The sequence below is a fragment of the Poecile atricapillus genome, chromosome 13 (assembly GCF_030490865.1).
Source record: "Poecile atricapillus isolate bPoeAtr1 chromosome 13, bPoeAtr1.hap1, whole genome shotgun sequence".
Lineage (NCBI taxonomy): Eukaryota > Metazoa > Chordata > Aves > Passeriformes > Paridae > Poecile > Poecile atricapillus.
In genome coordinates, this window is record NC_081261.1 from 11,735,047 (window position 1) to 11,760,283 (window position 25,237).

The 25,237-nt window shown below is 36.1% G+C and overlaps 1 protein-coding gene across 1 annotated transcript in view; it reads left to right on the forward strand.

Moving 5' to 3' along the window:
* The window catches only part of GABRA1 (gamma-aminobutyric acid type A receptor subunit alpha1), a 41,022-nt gene extending 20,245 nt beyond the window's left edge, over positions 1-20,777 (forward strand). The window contains exons 5-10 of the mRNA XM_058848573.1: positions 449-669; positions 2,242-2,324; positions 6,797-6,940; positions 12,497-12,649; positions 16,716-16,918; positions 20,318-20,777. Of these exons, the coding sequence (XP_058704556.1) occupies positions 449-669; positions 2,242-2,324; positions 6,797-6,940; positions 12,497-12,649; positions 16,716-16,918; positions 20,318-20,626 (1,113 nt within the window). The 3' untranslated portion in view covers positions 20,627-20,777. The remainder of the gene's footprint in view (positions 1-448; positions 670-2,241; positions 2,325-6,796; positions 6,941-12,496; positions 12,650-16,715; positions 16,919-20,317) is intronic.
* The last annotated feature ends 4,460 nt before the right edge of the window (positions 20,778-25,237 follow it).

Below are 25,237 nucleotides of genomic sequence, written 5' to 3' on the forward strand. Positions count from 1 at the left end.
GTTTGTGCTATTTCTGCATGCAGTTTCTGCATGTTTATGCTAACAAGACATTTAGAACAAAAGGCTCTAGTAAGACCCTGTCCCACAAGACTTTTTTTGCTCTGACACACATTTCATGTGCCACACATACCTATCTGCAGCTTCAAATTACAGTTCAAGTGGGGAAAATGTGATTTATTTTGTTTCCATTTTATTACATCTAACTCGTGGGCGACTTTTAAAATACTTCCTGATTTTTATTCCATTGAAAACAGTAATAATATCGTAATTGTTTAATAACCAGCTTCAGGTACATTGTAAGTAATACAGAAAAATAAACATTCTGATAATGACTAATTTCATTAATAGTCATCTTGCTTCTAGGGAATGGTAAGAACATACTTTTCAAGTTCTCATATTGCAACATATGACATCATAAGTGTTTCCCTTTTTTTCTGAATTGATGTAGGAATACACTATAGATGTATTTTTCCGCCAAAGCTGGAAAGATGAGAGATTAAAATTCAAAGGACCTATGACTGTTCTTCGGTTAAATAATTTAATGGCCAGCAAAATTTGGACGCCTGATACCTTTTTCCACAATGGAAAGAAATCAGTGGCTCATAACATGACAATGCCAAATAAACTATTACGAATTACAGAGGATGGGACGTTGCTATACACAATGAGGTGAGCCCTAAAATATTATATCTTTCATTTACTTTTACAATTTAACTTGTGAAAGAATATTTTCCAGATAGGAAACTGGTTCCTTTTTGAGCATAATTTGATTCCTGCTTAATAATTATTTTCACAATAGGCCTTGGGATGATGGGCAAACCAAATTATTTGCAGTGTTTATTTTTCATCTCCTGCTGTGCTACCTCTACAATCCCTGGATACGTCTTAATGCTTGATTTTAAAAAGGTTCTTACAGTATTAGGAATCCATCAGTTTGCAGAGGATCTTAATTTGGCATTGCTTTCAAGGATTCCATCAGCAAGTATAATAAAGCCTGAAAGTTTAATACAATCTGTACTTCTAAATTGTGTGCAAGAGTCTTTAATCTTTGGATCCTATAGAAAGCAGATTCTAAGAACTAACAGATGTACACAGAATTCATTGACCATTCCTAATATTTCTTGTGCTTGGGATTATAAAGCATGACAGAATAAAAGCAGACATTTCTTTTCATTGATTAAAGCATTGGGAGAGTTTGGAGAAAAAAAATATTTTTGTGTTGACCGCATTCATTGGAAATATATATTCTCTTCATGGATAACTGAACTTTAGCTGTCCAATTGCTAGAGGAGTTAAATAAATCCTGTTGAAATAATGATGATATACAGTCATGCAAACATTCTGGATTAAAAAACTACAAATTAAAAAACGAAAAAAAGGGTATATTGTCTCTAATGAGCTCCATATCATCACTTTTGTCTCCCATGGATTCAAAACAAGGTAAAAAAAGATTCTGTTGCCTTCAATTCAAGATGGATAACTAATGCACAGGTGAACACTGAGTTTTCTTTAAAAAAATTAAAGATGTTTTAAAAATCAGTAGCAGTGTTTGGAGAAAACAAATTCTCCAGGCATTTGGGATGTTCAATTTATTGTGCAACATCTTTCAAGACTGGCTAGACTGAAGTAGAATCATCTTGGCTGGTAGCTACACAAGTCCAGGTCAATTTGTCTTGTCTTTCTAAATGCTCAGCTGTTAGAGATTTAATCCACAAGAACACTACCTTGGCAGCATGCTGTTCACGTGTCTCTTTAGATCATAACCATTTTGATTTCCTCACCTCTGCAAGTTCCCTGATGCAATATTCAGCCTACTCTTCAAGTATTACTGTTCATTCTCTGCTGACATGTGATGTGTGTGACTGTTTCTAGTTCATTTAATCTCTTTTATTGAGAAACACGTTTGCACTCAAGCTGATAGCAACATGATTTCAGCAGATGCCTGAGCACCCAGAGTGGGCCAGTTTAATGATGGCAGCAAGGAAATAATTGTAGCTGCTAATAGATTTTAATCCTCACACGAAATTAGAAGCCTGAGGATCCCTCTGATGTACCACGAGGAAGGGCAGAGGGGCAGAGCAGTCACACCCTCAGCCAGACAATTCAGGTCCAGTTGTAACTGCTAATTAATCACATAACAGATACTGTGCTGTACTTATGGTGTGTGTCTTAATAGAAGTCTATTTGCTATTTCTGTGAAACTAGAATAAATGTGTCCTTTTGCTCATTAATCCATTACAGATTGACTGTGAGAGCAGAATGTCCAATGCACTTAGAAGACTTTCCTATGGATGCACATGCTTGCCCCTTGAAATTTGGAAGCTGTAAGTTATTTTAAATTGAGGTTTCTCCCATTTTTAGGCCACTTTAAAAAATATTTTGCAGTTGATAAAACATCAAGGTTTTAATCTTGTGTATTTTTCACATTTTTGTCAGGGTTGTATCTTCACTGTTTATATATATATATATATAATGATCTGTTTTATGTGTCTTTAATAGCCTACAGTGTGATGCCTAGACATTCCCAAAAGATGAAAATAACAATGCTTCAAATATCTAGAAAAGTAGTTTATCACACAAAAAATGTTGTTAATCTTATAGTTGCTCTGTTTTGTTAAAACCCAAAATCAGTCTTAAAGAAAGCAATACATGCCATGGATAACTGAATTGGTCTAGATGAAAACAGTTTTGCTGCTGTAGTCTTGGTATGTTTAGATCAACATTTTTCCCAGGATTAGAAGATACTCATATACACTCATGGAACATTTTTGGAAGTGAAAAATCTCAGAAATCTCCAAATAGAGTCCTACATTTGCAGCATGTATAGCCCTAGATGAGAGAACATACTGAACAAAGTCATGTAATTAAAATCAGTGCAATAACTGACGAAGCTTTTGGTAAATTGAGAATTTTCCTCACAACTTCAATTTGAATAGCAACCAGCCTGACACTTAGCTAAACATAGTATTTTTAGAAATAAAATATAAAGAAAGAAAAAGTAAAGATCTATTTTACTCTAGTTTGTTTAACACAAACAAGGAAGTTAAAATACATGGAAGATGTAATAGTGTGCAAATTGTTTCCTCAATGGCTACTTTTTTACTTACAGAAATGGGTCCTCTTACTGACAATGGTTACTTAGTGGCTTGATCAATTTTTGAAGTCAACAAACAAAAAACCCAATTCATTCTTCACAAGGTACACGACAGGGTGATAATTTACTTTGAGCTGAATAGTTCTATGTTTGCCATGAGACAGCATGGATGTCTTGTCTTTAAAGGGCTGCTAATCTCCTAGATAAGGCTTAGAGAAGAAAAAGCTCATACAGCCTTGGAGTATAGCTGACAAGAATAGTTTGCTCCTTGAATGTTAAGTTTTCTTGGTGAGCACTGCCAATAAATCTTCCCAAATATCTTGTGAAACAGAGTGGAGTGCAGGGAAGCTTTACTCCAGTTTATAACAGGACAGTTATAAATAAGTTACAGATACTGCAGTGGGTTCTTGGCTAATAAGAGATCTGTGCTCCCAGTGAAATCACGAGTGGCTGCAGGATTGAGTTGGTTTTGATGTGCTCATTAAAGTGTCCCTGCAGGCATCGTGCTGGAACTACAAGGTAGGAAGATGGTAATCCTAAAAAAAACCTGCTAGTGACAATTTAAACCAGGAACAGTTTCTGAACAAATTTTACTTACTAGACGGAATTTTATAGACTTGACAAGACACCTATCATGTCTGTGCATCACTGAACCATAGGCCAAACACCAGATCTTCCCTAGTATGAACAATATTTCTCATTGTTCTCCTGCACTGAGTTCTTTCTGGCTCACTGTGTCCCAGACCAATGTATTCTTCATTCACAAAGTGCTTGGCTTTCCACATTACACCTCAGTTAAATGACCAACACTTGCAGAAATTATTAAGTAAAAGGGATAGATAATGTGGATTTGCATAAAAGTCCAGAACCACACCAGAAGGCGTGAACAAGACAACAGAAAAGCATGCAAGTGTATCTGCATCTTTTGTGTCTAAATTGATTTTTTTATCCCTAAAAAAATATTTTCATAATGTATCTAAATTTCTTAATTGAACAAAAAAATTACTGATATATCTGGTAGAAAGGCCATTTCTTACACCACTCAAAGGCAATAACTGACATTCTAAGCTCAGAGTACAGCTGTGGACTGTCATGTTTTACAGGATTTTTTCATTATTTTTTTTTGGTTTGAACACTAATGTTCTATGGCAACTGTCCCAAATTTGCCCTAGAAAAACAAATAACAACAAATGTTTGGAAGGATCATTGGACAAAATCAAGGAGTTTTCAAGGAAACTTTTCATTCACCCACTAAATTCAGGCAAGATCCTAATCTGGGATGCTCATGGGGAGGAATTCCTTCTGTAACATGGTTTTACTGCAAACACTGCACGAAGAATTCACTGTTGAAACAGCCCTTAAAGCTGGATCTCTCCCTTCCTTCTCATCAGATCGTATGCCATAATTATGAAGTTAGAGAATATTTATTTCAATATTTTGTTATTGGTATAAATAGAAGTATCTCCAACAGGACAAATGGCAGGACCCAGGTAAGTTATGAAAGTGGGACTCACTGTAATACATAAAAAAAGAACAGATCTTATAATTAATTGACACTTTTAAAGTGAGAATCATATTTAAATACATTTGGGACATTTTTGTCAAACTAAAGCAATTAATTATAATCATCTTAATGGACTGGAAAATTTACTGGAAAATGCATTTAATTGTCACAAAATCCATGCTTAAAATGCAGACTACAGTCTAACACTTAGCTCCCCAAGGTAGTGTTTGCCTAGCTCCATTTGTTTTAGATTAAATTGGATAAGAGTTTTTCTACATCCTCCACTGTTACTCATCACTTGTTGGAGCTGAATTCCTAAATGACTCACAATAGAGGAGTTGCACATCTCCTGTGGACTCTGCCCTTACTGTAGGGACCAATAAATGTTTGACCCAGACTCCAAGACTAAAGTGATTTGCCAAAGAGCAGCTTAAGCTAGAGGTTATTTCAGTGTAAATTTAATGTGACAAATGCTAAAGAAATTCTGGAACAACAAAATGCCATATGTTGGCCAAACAAAATCAGAAAGGCAGATGCTCTCCTCAACTCTTACCACAAACATCTGATTGTCAGTTTAAAACTGAGGCCGCTCTGGAAAGCAGCAGTGACGGGAGCAGACAGCTGCACTGCTGCTTATGTAACACGAATTGGAAGCTGAGGGGGGCAGCTGAATCGAGCACCAAATCTGGCAGCTCATTTCTTGCCCTGCCCAGTGCACCCCCTTCCCTCTAAACCAATCCAGTCATTCTCAGTAGCTCAGAAAAGCACTCCTCTCTCTTCTAAGCTATTCTCATACTCCAGAAAAAAATGCTTGAAAATTAATTTTATTATTGTCTTTATGTGACTAGATTAGTGAGTCAATTTTTGTGTTTACTGTGGCCATTATTTTTAAAGTTACAATTAATTAAGATGTAGATTTGCTTTTGCCATTGACTCCAAAAATTTATTCCAAGATATGTTACAGTGGTTAGGGAATATGAAGCCTGAGGATAAAAGCACCCTTCAGCTTCAATAATACAAAATCAAATGTCATGGAATTAATTTACCAGCACATTCTATCCAACCAACTCTTCAATTACTAGCTGTTATCTCTTACACTGATAAGGTAAAATTACTAACTCACAAATGAGGTTAAGTGAATCAGATTCCTCCCTTTCCCTTCCTGCTTGTCAGTCTGAAAAAAGGTAAATTCTCATCTTGTAGGCAGAATCCTGCTGTCATGTTGGATGCCCTTAGATGTCCCATCAGCTCCAGCTGCCTTTGGTGGGTGCAAGCTTGATGCAGATTCTGGCCACACATTCATTCCCATTCATGCCTTTAGGTGTAAAGAATTACAGGAGATGCCTCTGCGTAGTCAATTAACTCCCACCCAATTGTCCCGAGTGAGAGCTGCCAGATTTCAGACTTCATAAAATGACAGCAGTATTTTACTATGGAGTTAGGATTAAAAATATTTATGTGTAGCTCAGTTCTGGAAAGAGCACAAAGCCCCTTAATGGTATGTGTAGATGCTACTGAATTATCTGTGTAACACACCAGACTGCTGGGGCTTGGAGAGCCCACAGTACTTCTCTTTTGCTTTGTTCCAAACTCAAGTCTTGAGTGTGAGGACTATTCAGAAACAACCAAAGCAAAACCAAAAAATAAATAGAGTAATTGTGGTTTAAACTCACTCTTTCCTAGGCAGCCTCAGAAATGTCTGCTAGGCCCAAGAACAGTGTGATGGGGGCATGACCAAATCCCCACATCGTATTTGGCTGTAGCCAGGCTGAGGATGAGAAGATTACTGAAGCCACTCTGAGAAGGACTTCACAGACAACATCACACTATGAAAATTTTAAAAGAATGGGGCCTATCTTTCTTTACAATAGCTAGAAGTTAGAAAAAGCAGTGGGGTTCTTGCATGCTCATGAAATTCCACTTCTCACTCTCACTTCTTTACATAGGCTGGAAATATATAAGAGAGAAATATTTTCATACCGTGGAGGACCAACCTTAATCCAGCCCCACACCAGATATCTAGCTATTTTGTAAAAATCAATTGAACTCCTTATAGATAAATTCCAGTAAGATGGGGGTTTCCACAGATAATTAAAGAGAATTAAATATTCCAACTACTGCTCAAAACATAGTTCTGACAAAGCCATAAGGCAACAGAAAGTGCAAAGCTTAAATGCAATGTATTTCTTTTCAATTAGATGCTTACACCAGAGCAGAGGTTGTGTATGAGTGGACACGGGAACCAGCAAGATCAGTGGTTGTGGCTGAAGATGGCTCTCGACTGAACCAGTACGATCTGCTTGGACAAACTGTGGACTCTGGAATTGTGCAGTCCAGTACAGGTCTGTGAAAAAAGCTTTGGGAGGGTGATATTTAACTGTCAGGATGTAATTCAGAGCAGGATTGAGAAATACAAAGATATAACAGTGAGACCCTAAATTCAGATTAGGAAAACATGACTCTGAAAAGATAATACATCCTGGGATTATTTTCCTACATCAACTGGTGGTAAAAATATTTAAACAATTAAAAAGCTTCGTACAGTGTCAGATCTAGCCAGGTAAAACAACAATTCATGTAATAAAGAAGCACTCCTCTTGTTCTTCTCATATTATCTGCTTACTATATAGGCTGATAAAAATAGCATAACAATAGCATAACAATCCTCAAAGATCATGTTTCTGGAGGTAGTGAAGTCGCTAAAAGCAGTACCTAGTTTCTCAAGGAAGTATTTAGAGAATGAAAAAAAAACCATCTGAAACATCCAAACTTGTTTTCCTTTAATGCTGGCACCAGCTTAACTCCAAAAATTTAATGAGATACAGAAATACAGCTGACATTTATAGTATGATATACCTATAACCATGAAGCTGGCTACAGCTCCTTATTTTTTACCTTTGCAGTGCTTATTTAGAATTTCTTAAAGTTTATTTTCTAATAATTCAGACAATCTAAATGCAGTAAGAAACTGAGTACAGGGTATGAACAAGAGCACTGTTGACCAGATTGACTGGTCAGTGGACCAAAAGCAGCACTGCTTTAGGCAAAGTGGTCGTATTGCTTTGGATACACATAATTGCATAAACTGAATTTCCTAATGCATTGTTGTTAAAGTCAATGAACATTTAAGGGAAAGTGAGTCACTTTGAGGTGAACTGTAATTTGTGTCTGAATTTTTTATTAAGCTTGTTAAAATTTATTCATATGCTCTATTAAGCCAAGAAAAGCTCTCACAGACAAGTTTGTAGATTACTGCTTGGACACTTCTGTTAAATTGATATAAAAGTAAGTGGGAGGGCAATAATAAGAACTTTCCATAAGATCAGCATCCTCCCATTGCTGAGCACAGAGGTGGGCAACAAGCAGGTAAAAAGAGGAGAACTCCTGACCTTCCTACAGATGGAAATGTTGCCATTGGCTTTTCTGCAGCCAATAATTCACCCCAACTGCCCTTTGCTGGAAAATCAATAGGATTTGAGGGGAACTGCAGGGATCTCAGCTCTTGGTTCTCTCAGAGACACCTCCCCAGCCTGTGGGGCTGCCTTTGCTCCCTTCTTGCTGCGTGTGCTCTAAGGGCAGTAGGATAATCGGAAAAGACTCATGAGGGAACATAACTAAACCAAATAGAAATGCCAGACACAGTTCATTAGATAGCAATGTGAGGAGCATGCTATAAACTGTTAAAAAGGGCAGACAAGAAATTTTTGAACAGAACTGAAACGTAAATTCAAGATTTCTTCCTGCATTTCCATGAAGAAACAAACGATTTGTTTTTCCCATGTTATTTCAAAGATTTGAATTCTGCCTCCTTTTTCTATCTGAGGAAACTCTTTACCATTGCTATCTATAAAGTTAAATACAGTACAGTTAATACATAAAATATGCTGAGAAGAAGATATTGTTGTCTAGATGCTGAAAAACAGTACGGAGAACTAAATGGAATAGTTACCAAAACTGAAAACAATCCCATTACAGAATCTTTTTAGTATTTACAAATTTATAATCCTCTTTAATTACTACCTGATAAGAATACACAATTGTGCAAGAAACATATTTATTGCTTGCAAATTCAATGTCTCAAAGGAAAATCCTTCATTATTTGCTTTGGAAAGAAGAATGCTTTGCTTTCCCCATACTGAAGGTAAGGATCAGAAGTGGTTAATAGCCCTTTTTTCCTCCTTGAGGAAGGTGGGCAGGTAGTCTCAACAGCATCTTCCAGCATGTCTTTGTCCTCTGATCACCTCTGAGTTAATATATGACAAATGTAATGAAAGTTATGAAATTCCTCCCTGCTTTCACAGTTGTAGATAGTGACTCATCTTACAAAAAGGCAAAAGGAATTGAAGTCAATCTTCACTTAAGAGTTCTCAACACACCTTTATTAGGCCAGAAAATAAAGCTCTTTTGCAGCTGATTCTGTGGATCTTTAGAGCAATCTACAACATCTTGGGCAAATTTAAGATGATATTCATGGTTGTGTGGAATTCTAGATAATTATTTTCCCAAGGATCTGGGTGTAGCCACGTTATTTCAAACATTCTAAAAACCATTAAATGATTTAATGGATTTATAGAGGGCTTTTTTTCCCTTTAATTTCTTCCTTGGCAAGTGGGCCACCTGCAATCCTTATTTATGGATATAGAACAAGATAACTACAAACACCAATATTTTAATGACAAGAGAAGTTTGAAACATTACAACTTTTTTATGGTATAGTTTATTCATCCATTCTAGCAATGGAATATGCAGGTACTACAGGCTTAAGAATAGTATTAAGTGAAATAATAATTATTGCTGCTGCTGTTTTGTAAGCAGAATCATCCATTTTTTATTTGTATGTAAAATTACTGTTACTCTCCAGCCACTGATTCATATTGACTCAGAAAGATTTAAAAATGATCCTTTTTGTAAGCACCTTGACAAATGCTTGAAGGGCTTGTGCAAGGTTCTATTTATAGAGAATTTGCAACCTTGAAAACATTGCTTTGCACTGAGAATCATCAGGATTTATACTCAAAACAGTTAATTTTTTCTTATCTCTGTAAATCTGCAGAGATGATACTGTTCTTAAGAGTTTCTTTTTACTGAGTTAAATAGTATAGATAGCAAATGATAAATACTTTATTTTAAATTAATGGCAAGGAAAGCCTTACTTCTGTACCTACAGTAATAGAAAAAGTAGTTACAGCTCAAAATAAGTCCCCACAGCAAACCTTACGTCTGATGTGGTGCACATTAACTTTAGGCACTGATAAATCTGTTTTTTTACAAATAGTTTACAGAACACTAAGATGTGGCTGTAATGTAACTTTACTGAATTATCAACTATCTTCTATGGGCACAGGTTAGTTTATACCACCTGGACATTTGACTCAATTATTGCAATATACTGTATTGTATAATATAATAACTATATTATTGCAATTATACTGTAGAATTAAGGGCTAATTAAGAGTTAAAAACTGCACCTACAGAAGCACTGAACACAGGTACAGACTCTTCCAGACCTCTGGAATTATTCCAGTGTGGAGAGTCATTCAAAAATTAATATAGATGCAGACTTTGTTTGACGACTTTTAAATGCTTCATAATGTGTATTACATATAAACTAATTTAAACATTGGAATAAATAAAAGGAAAACCAGATTTATCTGCACACCAGTTATTTGTAGACGACTTCAGGAATTACAGTTTAGCTAAGAAAAAATACCTTTCTTCTAACTTCCTTGGATAAGAAAAGATAAGAGATAAGAGAATATAAGATGTATAAGCTACAACTTGTGAAAGCAATCAGACACTGAATATAGGCAATATTTTGCTCAAGAGCTATTTGAAATTTAGACTGTAGGGAATTTTATGGTTGTATTGCAATTTAGTACATGCTTTCAGAATAGAATCACAGAGGAATTGGAAAGTTATGAGAGTGATCAGCAGCTGTCACAAATGTGGCAATGCTATTCAATTAAAGAAAGCCATGAAATATGGAATGCTAAAGATGCAGTAAATAACTGGAGCGCTTTCACTTCCTGCAGTCATTTCAATCAATCTTATCTACTATCTTTTAATAAGTGACTGCCCAATAAGTGCAGTCCATTGGTACTGTGGAAACTTAAGAACATGTTTTTGCCTTGTGACTGAAGTGCAGAGCATTATTCCAGGCCTCTGCTTTGCCTAACTCACTCCTCTCAGCATTACCTTTATCTGACTCCCAGCTCAGACCTGCTGCAGTGCTTAACAGATGAGAGTAATCCCTGTCTTTTTTAATTGCCTTTATGCTTTGGATCTTGTTCTCATTTTCCAGAGGTTAAAAATACTTTGATAATTTAAGCAGCTAAATAAAGCTTCAGAGTACAGTGGCGTGTTCACTCTGTATTCTTAGCTTGCCATCTACAATCACTGAATTAATTCTGACATACCATTGTGCGCATTCTATATCTGATTGCATTAAAATAGTTTCTCACGTCATATTTTAAGTAGATGAAATTAAATTATTGGCTCTCCTAGCTAAGACTGGCACCTTTTGTAAGATCATAATCTCTGGTACAGAGAAGGAGGTTGTTTCAGTGAAAGTTAAAGAAAGGTGAGCAAAATTCAGGTAATAATTCCCACTATACTACAGCCACTCCTATTTTTAAAATAATAAAAAAATATCCTTGTATATCCTTTGTTTTACCTTTCAATTTAAAATTTATTCTCTTTCCCCTCTTTGCTACTGTCTTCTATATTGAAAGGGTATTGTCACATTTCATAAATAAGTTTTCCTTAGGGTTAGAAATTGAGCAAGATTGCTCAAATGAATGTTCTTCTGGACTCTGCATTACAGAAATGGGCATTTGACATGCTCTGTGCATAAGCAGTCAATGTCTAGACATAGTTTTTCAATCAAGTTTAAGCTTTTCCTGTACAAGAGCAGTTTTCTCCTTCCAGCTGCCTACATTTTAAAATAGAACTACAGTAATTTCACATGTCATCTCTAATCTAGACAGACGTTTCCATTCCGTTACGTGTCTACTTGTTTCATTCCTAAGATGTTTGTTGCATAATAAAGAAGAATCAGTCTACTTTAAAAAAAAAAAAAAGTTTCTCAGTCTTTGGAGAATATACTGTTTTCCAAAATCCATTTTAATTTATATAAATAACAATCTGAAAATTAGCATTATTTCCTTTGCTGGCAAGAAGGCTTTATGGAATGATATTAGTAAGTTAGAATATTAAATATATTTATTTTTAAAGTATAAATAAAATTTATTTATATATTAAAAACCAATTAATTTTCATTGCATTTGGATTACCCAGCTCATACAATTTTGTAGCTCTAAAAGCATTAGTGATAATTAAAATATTTTGTGTCATTCTTGTAGTAATCATTTACTGCAGGAGAGAATAATAATTTATTAAGATACTAAATTTGCAGAACAGGGACACTTCAAAGTACATAAAGCACCGACAGTGGTAATGCAAACACCATTGCATCAGCAATTACATCTTAACTTTGGCCCAACAGAAACACTTTTGGGAGTGTCTTTTTTGTCTTGATTTAGTTTTTAGATGATGTTTACATGGGTATGCTGTGGTAGCTTTCCATCTTCTAATAGAATAAGAACTTCTATAGGAGCTTTAATCAGCCACCAGTTAATGCAGACCTTCATTTCACTACTCAGCAAATATGATAATTTGTAAATTTAACTAGCGTTTCCCAGAAATATCTAGTTTTGTATTATTGGGGAAAAATTTAAAAACCCATCAGGTTTATTAAATGTTTTCTCTAGAGCTGAACCATTTTGATTTGAGGACTTTTATTTTATAATAAGGATGAATGTAATGAAAAAATACTTCCTATAAAGACCTCTGATGTGTGTATTTATAAAGGCTTTAATGTTATTTTTTCTTGGTTTTAGGGGAATATGTTGTTATGACTACACATTTTCATTTGAAGAGGAAGATTGGTTATTTTGTCATCCAGACTTATCTGCCATGCATCATGACAGTGATACTGTCACAGGTGTCCTTCTGGCTTAACAGAGAATCTGTTCCAGCAAGAACTGTATTTGGTAAGAAAGACCTCCTGGCAATCATGAGGAGATCTGCTTTCAGAAATGTTGTATTAAAAGTAGTTATGTGTAACATAGCATTGGAGAACAGTGTAAGCCAGGACATGTTGCAGCACACAAGAGCTAACAAATTACATTGTGAAGATACAGGTCCAAAGCTTTTAAACTGATTTTGAATGATTGTTTGACTGAAAGTACCTCAAGACATCCATTACCATTTGAACTTTCCAAAGCAATCAGATTATGAGTAAAGCATCTCTGACAATGGCAATAACGTTAATCATGGGATTATCAAAAAGGCTTTAATCAATGGGTATCCATCATTTGACATCTTTAGAACCTCTGAAAATTCTTATTTTAAATTTTTTTTTCCTTAATCCCTTTTACAGGCTACTGTTGAGATCAACAACAATTTGTTGTGCTTACAGCAGTGATTACATGCACTCAAGGAAGATAGTGAGAAGGCAATCTAACAGACTCTCAAGTCAGAAACAGCTGGTTCCTAGAGTTTAACCACTGCTTGCAAATGTTTATCTTAAAATTCTTCTATTCTATCATATTCTTTGGTGATATTAATCCAAATCAAGTACATATTTTAAAAAAAAAAAAAAGGCAACAAATTTTGATTTAGGAAAGCTAGAACCTGAGATTTATGCTATGTGACCTAGTCTTTGGTGATATCCAGATGGGACTGCTGAAGATCTTTGGCAGGAGGCAGAAGCACCCCCAGCCAAGCTGGCTTTGACACTCATTTTGCTGCCTGAGGGCACTGCAAGGGCAGGATGCTTTGGGCCTCTGGCTTTGCCAAAGAGAATTAACCCATTTATGCAGGACATGGCAAAGCCAGAGAGTCACTGTTGAGAAATGCGGCCTCTGAAGCTCTTGTTGAACAAGAGCTATTTTTATGGATCTTCTCTTGCACCCTTCACAGCTGTGCTTTAGTTCCCCAATTTCTCTGGAAATCAACCACAACTTGCGTAGCCTTAGACCTCAAGAACCAAGCAGTGGCTTTCTGTTGATATACAGATGTGCACTTACAGGACAGTGCTTTAGTCTACAGTATAATTAAATTTGATTTAAATATTCTTGTTTAGATTAGCAACTATAATTAATTCTGAATTTTTAACATCAGCTTTGCTGAGAACTAATCTACTACAGACTTTTATAGTCAAAGTATTGAAATGGTAACTGTTTTACCTCCTTTTGCACATACCATTTAAAAATAAATGTCTGATCATCAGTTTGAAAAGCTGTACTTCGCTGTCACTAGATGGAGAACAGAATTTCCTGGTCTCAATGGATAATATCTAATACTGCCCAGTTTTCAAACTGCTGTCTTCACAGGCTCAAGAACCCACAAATTTCTCAGTTTTCCTTTTAGAAGACAGTTATTTAGTAAATACTCTTGGGTTTACTCCATCATTATGTACCGTGAAAACTTTTTCATTTCAAAATGGCAATGAAACAAAGTTTCAGAACACCTTGCCTGAATGCATATACACACCAAAGCACAGCTTTCATCTTTTAGCCCACTTAATACCACAGATAATAAAACTTATAAATCTTTCTTCTGCTGCTATGTAAGAGAAACATAAGCTCACTAGTAATAAGTCAAAGAAAACATTTGGTTTCATGTCAGGAAAGAGAAATTGCTTCCTCATTAGGCACTAATAATTCATGCACTTCACACTACCACATAAATATGTTGTTCATTAATTGACCTATTTTAGACCACTGTTCATTTCCACTGACACTCAGTGCAGCAAAAATGAACTCGCCAGGCACATTCAAGACATGACAGTGCAGTTGTCAAGGTAACTTGTGGACGTGTGATTTGATGTAAATGCCTGGTGTGCACTCAGAGACTCATTTTTCCAAGCAGCTGCAAGCAGAGTGAATTCAGTATAGTTCTGCTTCCTCTCTGGGCCAGGTAGGAGGAAAGGTTCAGCAGGGAGAAGCTCTGATGTCAGAAATGTAAATTACATTGTCATTCTTACATAAAATCTTTGCTAACTTCAGGGTGTCAGTGAATAAAGGGACAGAAATCTGTTGTAGTGGTTTTAGTTTGCCAATCTGAAATTTCCCAGCCAATGTGCCAATTAAATGTAGTGAGTCTAAAGCTGGCCAAATAGCAGTGCACCTATTAGAATTATTTACTCATTTTCTGCTGAGAGATAAGATTTTGGAGGAAAGCAGGCTCAAACTTTAAAGGGTATAAAGAAAACTTTATTAACAGAAATAAAAGAAAAATAATAAGAAATCAGAATAAACCTTCGGAACATTTCTCCTCCCCCAACTTTAGAGGTGGTAAAACAGTCAGTTTACCACCTCTAAAATAATCTTTCTTCAGTCCACTTAGGGAGTTTCTCTTTCCATACCATGGAGACTTCTCCACAAGAAACAGTTCTCTCGTGGTTCAGTGTCACAGTGAATCAGCCACCCAGGAGATGGAAATCTGTTCACATGTGAGAGTCCCTCCCCTTGACTTACAGCTTTCCCTACAACTGTTTTCGAGGGCTCAATCTTGGGCTAATGGGATACCACTTTTTAAGGATGAGCTGTTCAAAAGCAAAGGTTCTCTTCATCTGTCTCTTAAATCATTTTCATTTCTGGGAAGAGAGGTTTTCTTCTTCCCTGAGAGCAAAGGGTCCTCATCGCTTTTGTCTCTCTCTGTTCAAGCTTCTCATTTGGGTCACAGCTACTTCAACAAATGCTTACTTCAGCATGGGTGCCTTTACTCATGTCTCCTTTGAACACTCCATCCCCTTGTGCGTTTTCACGAATCACAGGGATATTCTAGTGTATCATAGTCCTCACAAAAGAATTTCAGCCCAACTAAGGCATCTCCTCATTCTCTGTCCATCTGAGATTTGACTCCTTTACTGATCTTGGTGTCTTGGTGTTGTTTCTCTACGTGTCTTCACCCTCTTCTCCCAGTTGAGAGAGGATTGATGTTTTCAAGTTTCATCTGTGCCGTGAAAGAATTAATATCTCCCCGGGCACGCTGATGTCCAAGTGATCTCTGCCGGACGGCGGCTGGAGCTGTTTACGGTGACCACGCTGTTGGGAGGCAGCTGGGATCTCAGCAGCCAGGCTGGGACTCAGCAGCAGCACACCACAAGCTGATGGCTTCCCTTCCCTTCCCTTCCCCTGCCCGGTGGTTCCTGGTGAAACTCAGCAGTGGCAGAATTTCAGCCGAGCTGCAGCCGGCCTGGCTGTGCTGGGGGAGTGGGGGAACCCGGCCTGGCCGGGGCTGCAGCAGAGGCCGGGCCCGGCCCCGCCAGGCCCACGGGTCACGCTGTGGAGCGGGGCCGGCCCAGCCAGCGCCGTTACCTGTTCAAAAGCCAGAAACAAGAGCCATTCCCGGGGCTGTTCATTTTAAAATGTGAATCTCACAGAGGTTTGTTCAGCTCTATAACTGGCTGATCAGCATGCCTGTTCTCAGAACCAGCCAGCAATTGTTTTTGCCAGACATGGAGGAAGATCTCAGCAGCTTCTCTTACAAAATCACTTCCATGGGCTGGCTCCTTCCCTCCTCACCAAAAATCAGTTAATGCAAAACCAGCACATCTGTAAAACCATTGATTCAAAAAAATAAAATAACACATAAATCTTGGTTCCCTTGAATATATCTTTGAAGTATAATATCCCAAATAAGCTGAAACAAGTTTTTTAGTTTTCTAAGTATCTGAGAACTGCTGCGAGAAAGAACTAAAGATGTTAAATTGTTATATCTGTAGTACAATTTGCAGGGCATGAATAAAGAACAGCAACAAAATCTTTCAAATACCAGGAAGAGTAAAGTAATTCACAAATTATATTGCCATTCCAATATTAAAAATAGTATTCTACTATAACAACATCAAAGAAAAAAGCATAAAAAATGTTTTGAAAATCAAACAACTTCCACAGAATTTGAAACCTGATATCCTCATTTAGAAACTGAACTCATGTGGGGCAGTTTGTAAGAACCAGGGTGTAGAAAAGGCTTTCCTATCTCTAGCAGCTGGGGAATGAAGCACAAATGAAGCCCCTGGCCTGAAGACACAAACTCTTTGCTTTGCAGGAGTGACAACTGTGCTGACCATGACTACGCTGAGCATCAGCGCAAGGAACTCTCTGCCCAAGGTGGCCTATGCCACGGCCATGGATTGGTTCATCGCTGTGTGCTATGCCTTTGTCTTCTCGGCACTCATCGAGTTCGCCACAGTCAATTACTTCACCAAGAGAGGATACGCGTGGGATGGCAAGAGCGTTGTTCCAGAAAAGGTAACACCGCCTCATATCCATCCCAAAAGATCATACTCTGCCATGCCTGGTCACTCTATGGGAGGGGGTTTAACCACAATAAAAATTCTTATTATGTAGAACAGTTTTTACTCCAAAAGACTTTCCTCCTGTGTCCACATACAGCATTTCTATGCCATGATTACTTAGACATTTAATACTACTTCTGACATATTGGGTGATACTTAATGCTATTAATAATGAAATACTCTACTGAGATTTTGACTTCTGCAACTGAGCAGAAAAAAAGATGTATATGTATTATTTTAAAGCAAGGCAATTAATTTTTTCTCTTTGAACAAGAGAAAGTGTGCATGCCTCAGTGTAAATGTAGGAAAAAAAATGTTGTAGCTGTAGTATTTGATAGTTCCCAAGGTATAGTGCTCCCCAACATGAAATTCAGAAGGGCTGCTCTATCATGACCAAATAAATCATCACAGGAGTTATTTTTTTCCTTTCTTAGCCATAAGAAAAATTTTATTTGTTTAGAAGGAGGAATTGAGAGTTGTGCTGGGAGTGTGCAATCCTGATCTGTACCTCCCTGAATGCATGAGAGAAAACTCACACTGATTCCTTTGGGTCTGGGATCAGAGCTGGTCCCTAAGGTGCATCAAGAAATTGTTGAGGACATTTAGGGGATGAAAGAGAAGTTTCCCATTTATTGTGAGGTACCACATCAGCTGCTTCTGTGAGCAAGCTCATTCAGTTGGGTTAACTTGCTGAACTGGTTATCATGAACATTCACAGACTAGAGATTCAACAGAACAGGTACTTGGAGGAGGAGATGTAACTCACTGGTATGCAAAGATATATTTTTAATTCAGGATTATATGCATATATATTATTTATGTATATTAGTTGCATAAGTCAGTGAAAAAAACCCCCAAATTAAATTAGGGCACTTATACAATGACAAGTACTATGAAAGTATTGTAGAGAGAGTGAAGTAACAAAACAAACTTACACTAATGAGCTGCACAACTGCTTCTGAATATTGAGTTTTCAGTTATTGATACTATCATTGAAAATAATTTTTAAAATATTTTTCCTGTTTTCATGACATTTGTTATTAAAAATGAACTGCATTGATAGAACTGTATCCTTAAATATTAAATATTACCTTGCTAATTTATCCTCCCTTGTAATGTAGTTACTATAGTGAGCTGTTTCATTTTTTACAAAGAAAATTACATTCTAAAAAAAACCCTACATCAATAAACATTGTTTAAAACATTGAAGATTTATGGTTTTGTGCTCATTAGCAGGTAAGGGGCTTTATGTGTCATTTGTTGGTACCTGGTGGTGTGAGTTTTCTTCAGTGAGGAAAAGCGAGCAAGGCAAGCTCACAATGATTAGAGCATCGCAGCTTAATCAAATTTAGAGCTCTAATTAGCTGTCATATTGCTTTTTCATGAAGTTGAATTTGACATGAAATATTAAGACCCAGGCTGGTATCAGGGTTTTCTGTGGATCAGATTTCTAGTGACATTTAAATCTATTTGAAAGGGTTTCCTCTGAGACTTCAGTGAAGCTGCTCTTTGTCTGATGGATTCCAGAGTATCTGAATGAGAAGTAAACAGGACTGCCTTCACACTCAGCAACCATGTTAGCAGCCTCCCCACCTGGGAGGGGAAAAAATGGACAGCCAAAAAACCCAGAAAACCCCCAAAGCAAAGCAAGCAAAGCAAGCAAGCAAACAAACAAACAAACAACAAAGAAAAACCATAAAAAAAAACAAAACCAAAACAACAAAAAAAGAACAAAACAAACAACCAAAACAAAAAACCTGACACGCTCTTTTTGTTGGTATATTTCTTGAACCTGTTTATTCCAAAGATTTGAAGTTTTTCTTGGCCTGAAGCTCAGAATTTTATTGCCATGAATTAAAAAACATCTACATCAGAGTCATTAGGTGAATCCCTTTCATTACTAAGTAGCATAATTTTAACATTTGAGCCTACATTTCTTTCCAGCATGGGGCTCCAAGCTGTTCCTCCACGAGCATCTCCCCACTTGCTCTCAGGCTTTTGCAGCTTCGTTTCCTGTTCATATGTCCAGCAGAAGTCTGCCAAGTCCCTGAAATGTTCACATCTTGAACAAGAATTTTTTAATCAAAACTCCATTATTAGGGGGTCAAAGTAGCCATTAACCTATAGCTGATCTGTCATTAAGCACTGTGACCACATAAAAAATATTGCCTCCTTGGGACAGCTGCTTCTTGAAAACAGAGAATTGTGTTTGCTATCTTGTGAAAACGACATAATAGATTAAATTCCACCGATATTTTCTCTTCAACCATATCTTTCCCCCATCCCAAGGGGATAAATTGGATAAAATTAGCTTTTCCTTTTTGTGGCAAATACTACCTGAAGATTTTTCTAAGCTGTTGGAATTAGCTATATTTTCTTAGCTGTTGGAATTTTTGCGCTATGTTTTATTGTTGGGTTTTTTGCTCATAATTGGAGGAATCCTTACACCTTCTTAATGACCCACTACCTCTTTCTTCTGTGTTTATCCTTGGACAGTGGCAGAAGAAAGGGTTTAGTCTGCCAGAAACCGGGACATGCCCATGTGTCAAAATTCACTTTTTTTTCCTACAACTAGATCCCAAAAATAGAATACTAGAAAATATAAGGACCTAGGGATAAAATAAGTTTAAATAAGCTCAATAAGTCCTCCTCCACTAAAAGATATTCAATATATTCTTGCTTTAGCAATGTAAGTAAGTGGATGAAGAAGTCACACAGACATTAAAGTCTTTGCATACGGAATTCCATTTCAGCCATTATGATCCCATTTTAAGATTCAAACATGAAAACTAAGTTCCTAATCCATAATGCATGTTCCTTTGGTGTAAACCGTTCGTTAGTAGAATACTGACAGCTTTGCATCTTATTGAATAAACCACTCCTTTAGAGCATGGTTACGTGATAATTTAGTGTGTCTTTTTGTGTATAAATTATATTAAAACTCTTCGTATCACAATATTTGTCTTAATGTTCATTAGGCTACATTAAGAATTTGGCATCACGTAAATTTTTATCCTGATCAAGGGAAACAGTTTATGGGAATATTGAACTGTGAGTGGTTTGTCACTGCTGATTATCATTAAAGGTGATTTTGCCTGTGAGCCTAGCTATCAGGTCTCATTATTTTTATCTGTCATCTAATTTGGTTTACCTAATACAAGTAATACAAATGGATGATTTTGTCTTTGTTGTCACCTAAATATTTTGCATGAGTTATATATGCAGAACTAACTTCTCTCTTACAGCTTATTACACTTTGTGGTATGAACTAATTGCAAAATGTTACAGTGCTTTTTTATAATTTCATCAGTTGAGAAGGTATTGAGAATGAAATTTTTTCTTCTTTCTTCAGCCAAAGAAAGTGAAGGATCCTCTCATCAAGAAAAACAACACATACACAGCTGCAGCTACGAGCTACACCCCTAATATTGCAAGGGACCCTGGGCTGGCAACCATTGCTAAAAGTGCAACAATTGAGCCCAAAGAAGTTAAGCCAGAAACAAAACCTGCAGAACCCAAGAAAACTTTTAACAGTGTCAGTAAAATTGACCGGCTATCAAGAATAGCCTTCCCATTGCTTTTTGGAATCTTTAACTTAGTCTATTGGGCTACCTATTTAAACCGAGAGCCCCAGCTAAAAGTTCAAACTCCACATCAATAACCTCATTTATTCGTGTAGTTCTGTTTTGTCTTTTGCTCTGGGAATTGCTTCCCTTTTTCACATACAGTAATTCCCATTTGCTCCATTGCCTCTGTCTTAAAGAAAATAAAGGTTTCCTTAGTTAGCAAAAGGTAAAATATATCTGTATATTTAATAAAACTGTGTGTGAGGGGGAGAAGATTATAAACTATATACTTTGGAAAAGTGATTTTGGAAATGGAAAAGAGTAGTAGAGTAGTTGTTTGGAAAGGTAAAAAAAAAAAGAAAAAAAAAAAAGAAGAAACTATTTGTAGCAAGCTTAGTACTGAATATCCCCAAAAGATAGTGTATATGTACATGAAAAAGATATTTTTATTCAGAAGATTGTTAGGGAGGGGGGGAAATATTCTTTACAACATTCCTGATTCACATCCTAGACTGTATCATTTATTCAGCCACTGTTTATAATCTTTTCAAGGATGTAAAGCTTTCCATTTGCTGAATCCCATAAAATATGTTATTTTCCTAATCCCTTTTCTCTTCTATGTTTCAAACTACCTGACTTATAATATTAAATAGTCTTTAATGAGAAAGGAAATCTACTCACTCTAGGTACAGTTTGTCACTGTATAGCACATAAGATCTAATGGTAACAAATGCTTTAATCTGCTCTCTTACTGCAAGCTTGTTCCAAGCATTAACTTGTCACTAGACTAGATTTAAAACCAGCTGCACAACCAAGTGCAGATCCCAAATTTCTATCACCTGTGTAATCCAAACAATTCCTGGATGCTTTAAAGATAGCTTTTACTCATCACTATGTTTTAGAGAGTTAAAACAAAAAAAAAACAAACAATAAAATTTTTGCAAGCTCTAGATATGTTGAATGTATTCTTTTATAAAATGATACATTAAAAGAAGCTTTAGACTGAGATTTATGAATAGCAGAAAGATAAAATATAGTATTTAAATAATATCTGTAAATATGCAGCATGAGATTGTACATTTTTTTACTTTTTTAAAGTTGTGTTCTTAAAACATTGTGTAGGATTCACCTCTTAGCTCTTAATATGTTGTTAAATGCTCAATAAAACATATTTAGAGCCTGAATTAAAGGAAAAAAAAAATCAGTGGTACTGGAAAGCTTACAAAAATAAATAAGCAGAAAGTGCTTGGAATTTTTTCCATTTGTAAAGTGGTGAAGTGTACAGCAGCTTGCAATTTGACAATGTCATCCAATGTATACTATTAGATTAATGACTGGTCTTCTCAGGTCATGCATAAACACTGAAGTATGGGATTATATTTGGTAGGTAAAAAGGGTGAAATATTGGCTAAGACAGAATTCACCTGTATATTACTGCTATATTTGCTGAAACATAACTGTTACATTAAGCGATGTAATATATGTAGCATTAAATACAAAGAAGTCATACATAAAAGAATGTACAGGAAAATAGATTTTATTGAGTAAACTTACTACATTTCATTTTTACTGTAGCAATATATTTGTAGGAACAATATGTAAGGGCTTTAAATACAAGATGTCCATTTTGCAGGTATTGTGCTCCCTTTAAAAAATCCTAGTCAGTATCATTACTGCTAACTCTTAGAAATAAACTTTCAGATAAAGTTTTTTCAAAGAGATTGGAAGAATGGTGGATATTTGCAAGAATCAATTAAAAAATGTATGCTATTGAATGGATTTTGAAACTACTATATGAGTCTCTAGAGAAACAGCTACTGAGAGTCAAGCTTAATAGGCAGTGATTTTTAAACTCTTAATAAATCAAAAAGTTGATATTCTCCATCTACAAAAGGAAATATTTAATGTTTCATTTAGAGATTTATTTTTTTTAAATAATGCTTCATTGTCTAACATTTAGTCCTGTCTGAACTTGATAAGTTTGATAAGTTATCTGATTGGATCTTATTTAAAAGGGGATGTTTCATCTCTGGTATCATGTGTAGATATATGTATAGAAAAAAATAAACTATGGCTCTTTAACTTCTGTGTTCTTGTTTATCTTGTTATTTTTGGCATTAAACTAGTGTGTTCATTTAGGGCATTTTATCTTTCTAGCAATTCATAGCTACCTTTTGGTCTGCATTTTGCACATTAGATGTGAATATTACTTAACTAGTCTGCTTTTTGCTATGCAATGATTGCATTATATCACCTCTTAGTTAGTCTATGCCAATAGTATTATACTGTATAAACTTGACTGCACAAAGACAAGGTATTCTCTATGTAGCTTTTTTACAATGCTTTGCTAAACCATGTAATAATAGTAAGTCTTCCTTGAAAATAATGATACACTCTTATAGAGGACAGTTTCTGTTTACTCCTGAGATAATTTTAAAAAGATGACATTGAATGTTTATTGCACCTCAGTGCAGTGATGTGGCAATAAAACCTAAATCTAATAGAGGTTGTTTATGGCAGAAGCATGTATTGCTTTACAGAGTTTAGCAAAAGCTCTTTATTTTATGTCAGACTGTAATTCTATTACAATAATAAAGCTAAAAATGTTCAATAATGCAAGTGAATGTTTTACTTTGGTTTTCTTTAGTTACTGCCTCTTATGACACATTGCTTGATTAGCTGCTATTCATTCAAAAAGTTTGTTTCCTTGGATTTGGTAATGAATGCAGTTTTAATAGATGTGATTTTCTGTCCAGTGTTTTCCAGGGGCAAATATAACAGGAATGTTTCCCAAATCTGATTTGACATTCAGAAAAGATAGTTCACTCTGTACCATGTATACCCAGTAAGGCAATTAATTGCATCAGATGAACAATTGTTAATGTTTTGTACCACAACATTGAGTAATACAAGGTAGGAACAAAATAAAATGCATTTTCTCCCAGATAAAATGGCAGATAAACCAGAGACTGAGAGCAAAAATATTTAAGATAGAGATTTAACTGGTTAATAAACACACAGATCTAAGAAAGACTAGAAAAGAACCTCAGGCTGTATAAAATAATATTTCACTTGTTAAATGAGTTGTACCTTTCAAACAAGCATATGCATACCTTGAAAATTTTAATTTTCAACTCCTCTTTCTTTCCCAAATAGAAAAAAGGAGAGAGGAAAAGTCAATCCAGTGCATTCAGCCCTAAAAATTTCTTGGAAATGATCCTGGAAAGCAAGGCTTGTGGTCTTCTGTGGGGAGAGATATGTACAGATGTACAGCTCTAGAGGACACAAAAGGCTGATGTATGTGCGTTTGTATATAACAATATTTATAGCATTCTTAAACATGAGTCCTACAGAAGGCTTCTTCAAAATGGAAGGAAAGACTGGAAGGTCTCAGATTCTATTAATTTATTATGCTTTCCTCTATTTTGAATGAGGATAATGCAGTCTGAATCCCTTTTCCTTGCCTCCTACAAGTGACTCCACGGAGATGAATCCCTATGAAAACCCACACGGGCTTTTCTGGAAGACGATGGTGAAGGAGGTGTTTGAACACCCACCTCCTGTGTACACATGCCAGATGCAGAGCATACATGGGGATTCTCACATCTTGCTCAGACGTTTTTAGGCAGAATTTCACTCAAGTAAAAATGAGTCAAAATGTCTAGAGGCAACAAGATTTGACTCAGAATAAAAAAAATATATAATAATATTCGGTTTCACAGTGTGGAAGAACAGCCTCATCAGGTGACAGATTCACAGCCTCCAGTCAGTCCAGCGTCACACCCTGACACAGGAGTTCTGTGTTTGTTCTGATATTACATCAACAGAAGCTTCTTCTGTTTCCTTTCAGTCATCCCTAGAAGCTACTGCAGGACTTTCTCAGTGATCAAAAACCTTTTTTACACCACCAATGATGTCTCTAATTAAATTCTTTCTCTTGGATTCTAAGACCTGGAAAACCTGATTTTCTTTCTATCTCCTTCTATTTTTCATCAATATGATAAACAATAACAGCTTATGAAACACCCTAATGTCTGGAAAATGGGGCACACATGCTTCAAGGAGCAAGAAATAAGATAACTTCTTGCAGCCTGTGCTTTTTATCTGAATGGCTGTCCAAATAAATTAGGGTGACTGGGAAAAGTCAATTTTTTTTTTATGGACTATAAAAATATCACTCATACTTTGAAATACAAAAATGCAAGATCTCCTCAGACTTTCTATAGCAGATCCACGGAAGAAAAAAATCCTCTCACTATGCATAAACATGACATAGCTTAAATAAAAATGCGTTACAGTCCTAGCACATGAATTTTGCAAGTGAAGTGTATTATCAGCTTGTCAAGCTGTTGCTGTCATGTTCCATCTGATTACAAAGTAAATCAAATACAAGAGAGGTAAAAGCCTTGAAACAAAAAGTTTCTATAGGCTCATTCTCTCTGGCCATAGGCCCATCCAAACTGGCATGATGACTTCACAGATGCTGATGAATTTATTTGATTAAACTGCTTTAAGGCATTTGAAGAGGCTCTGAGTGGATTTTGCACTTGCAGCACAGCTGTTACAGGCATCTCACCCAAAGACTAGAGATACTTTCCCTCCAAAACTTGCAGATCAGCCAGCAAAGGGCACAGCTTTTCTGAATGTGCTGTCAAGGGAGCAAAGATGTGTTTGCTGAACTCTTTCCTCAGCCAAGGACATTTGAA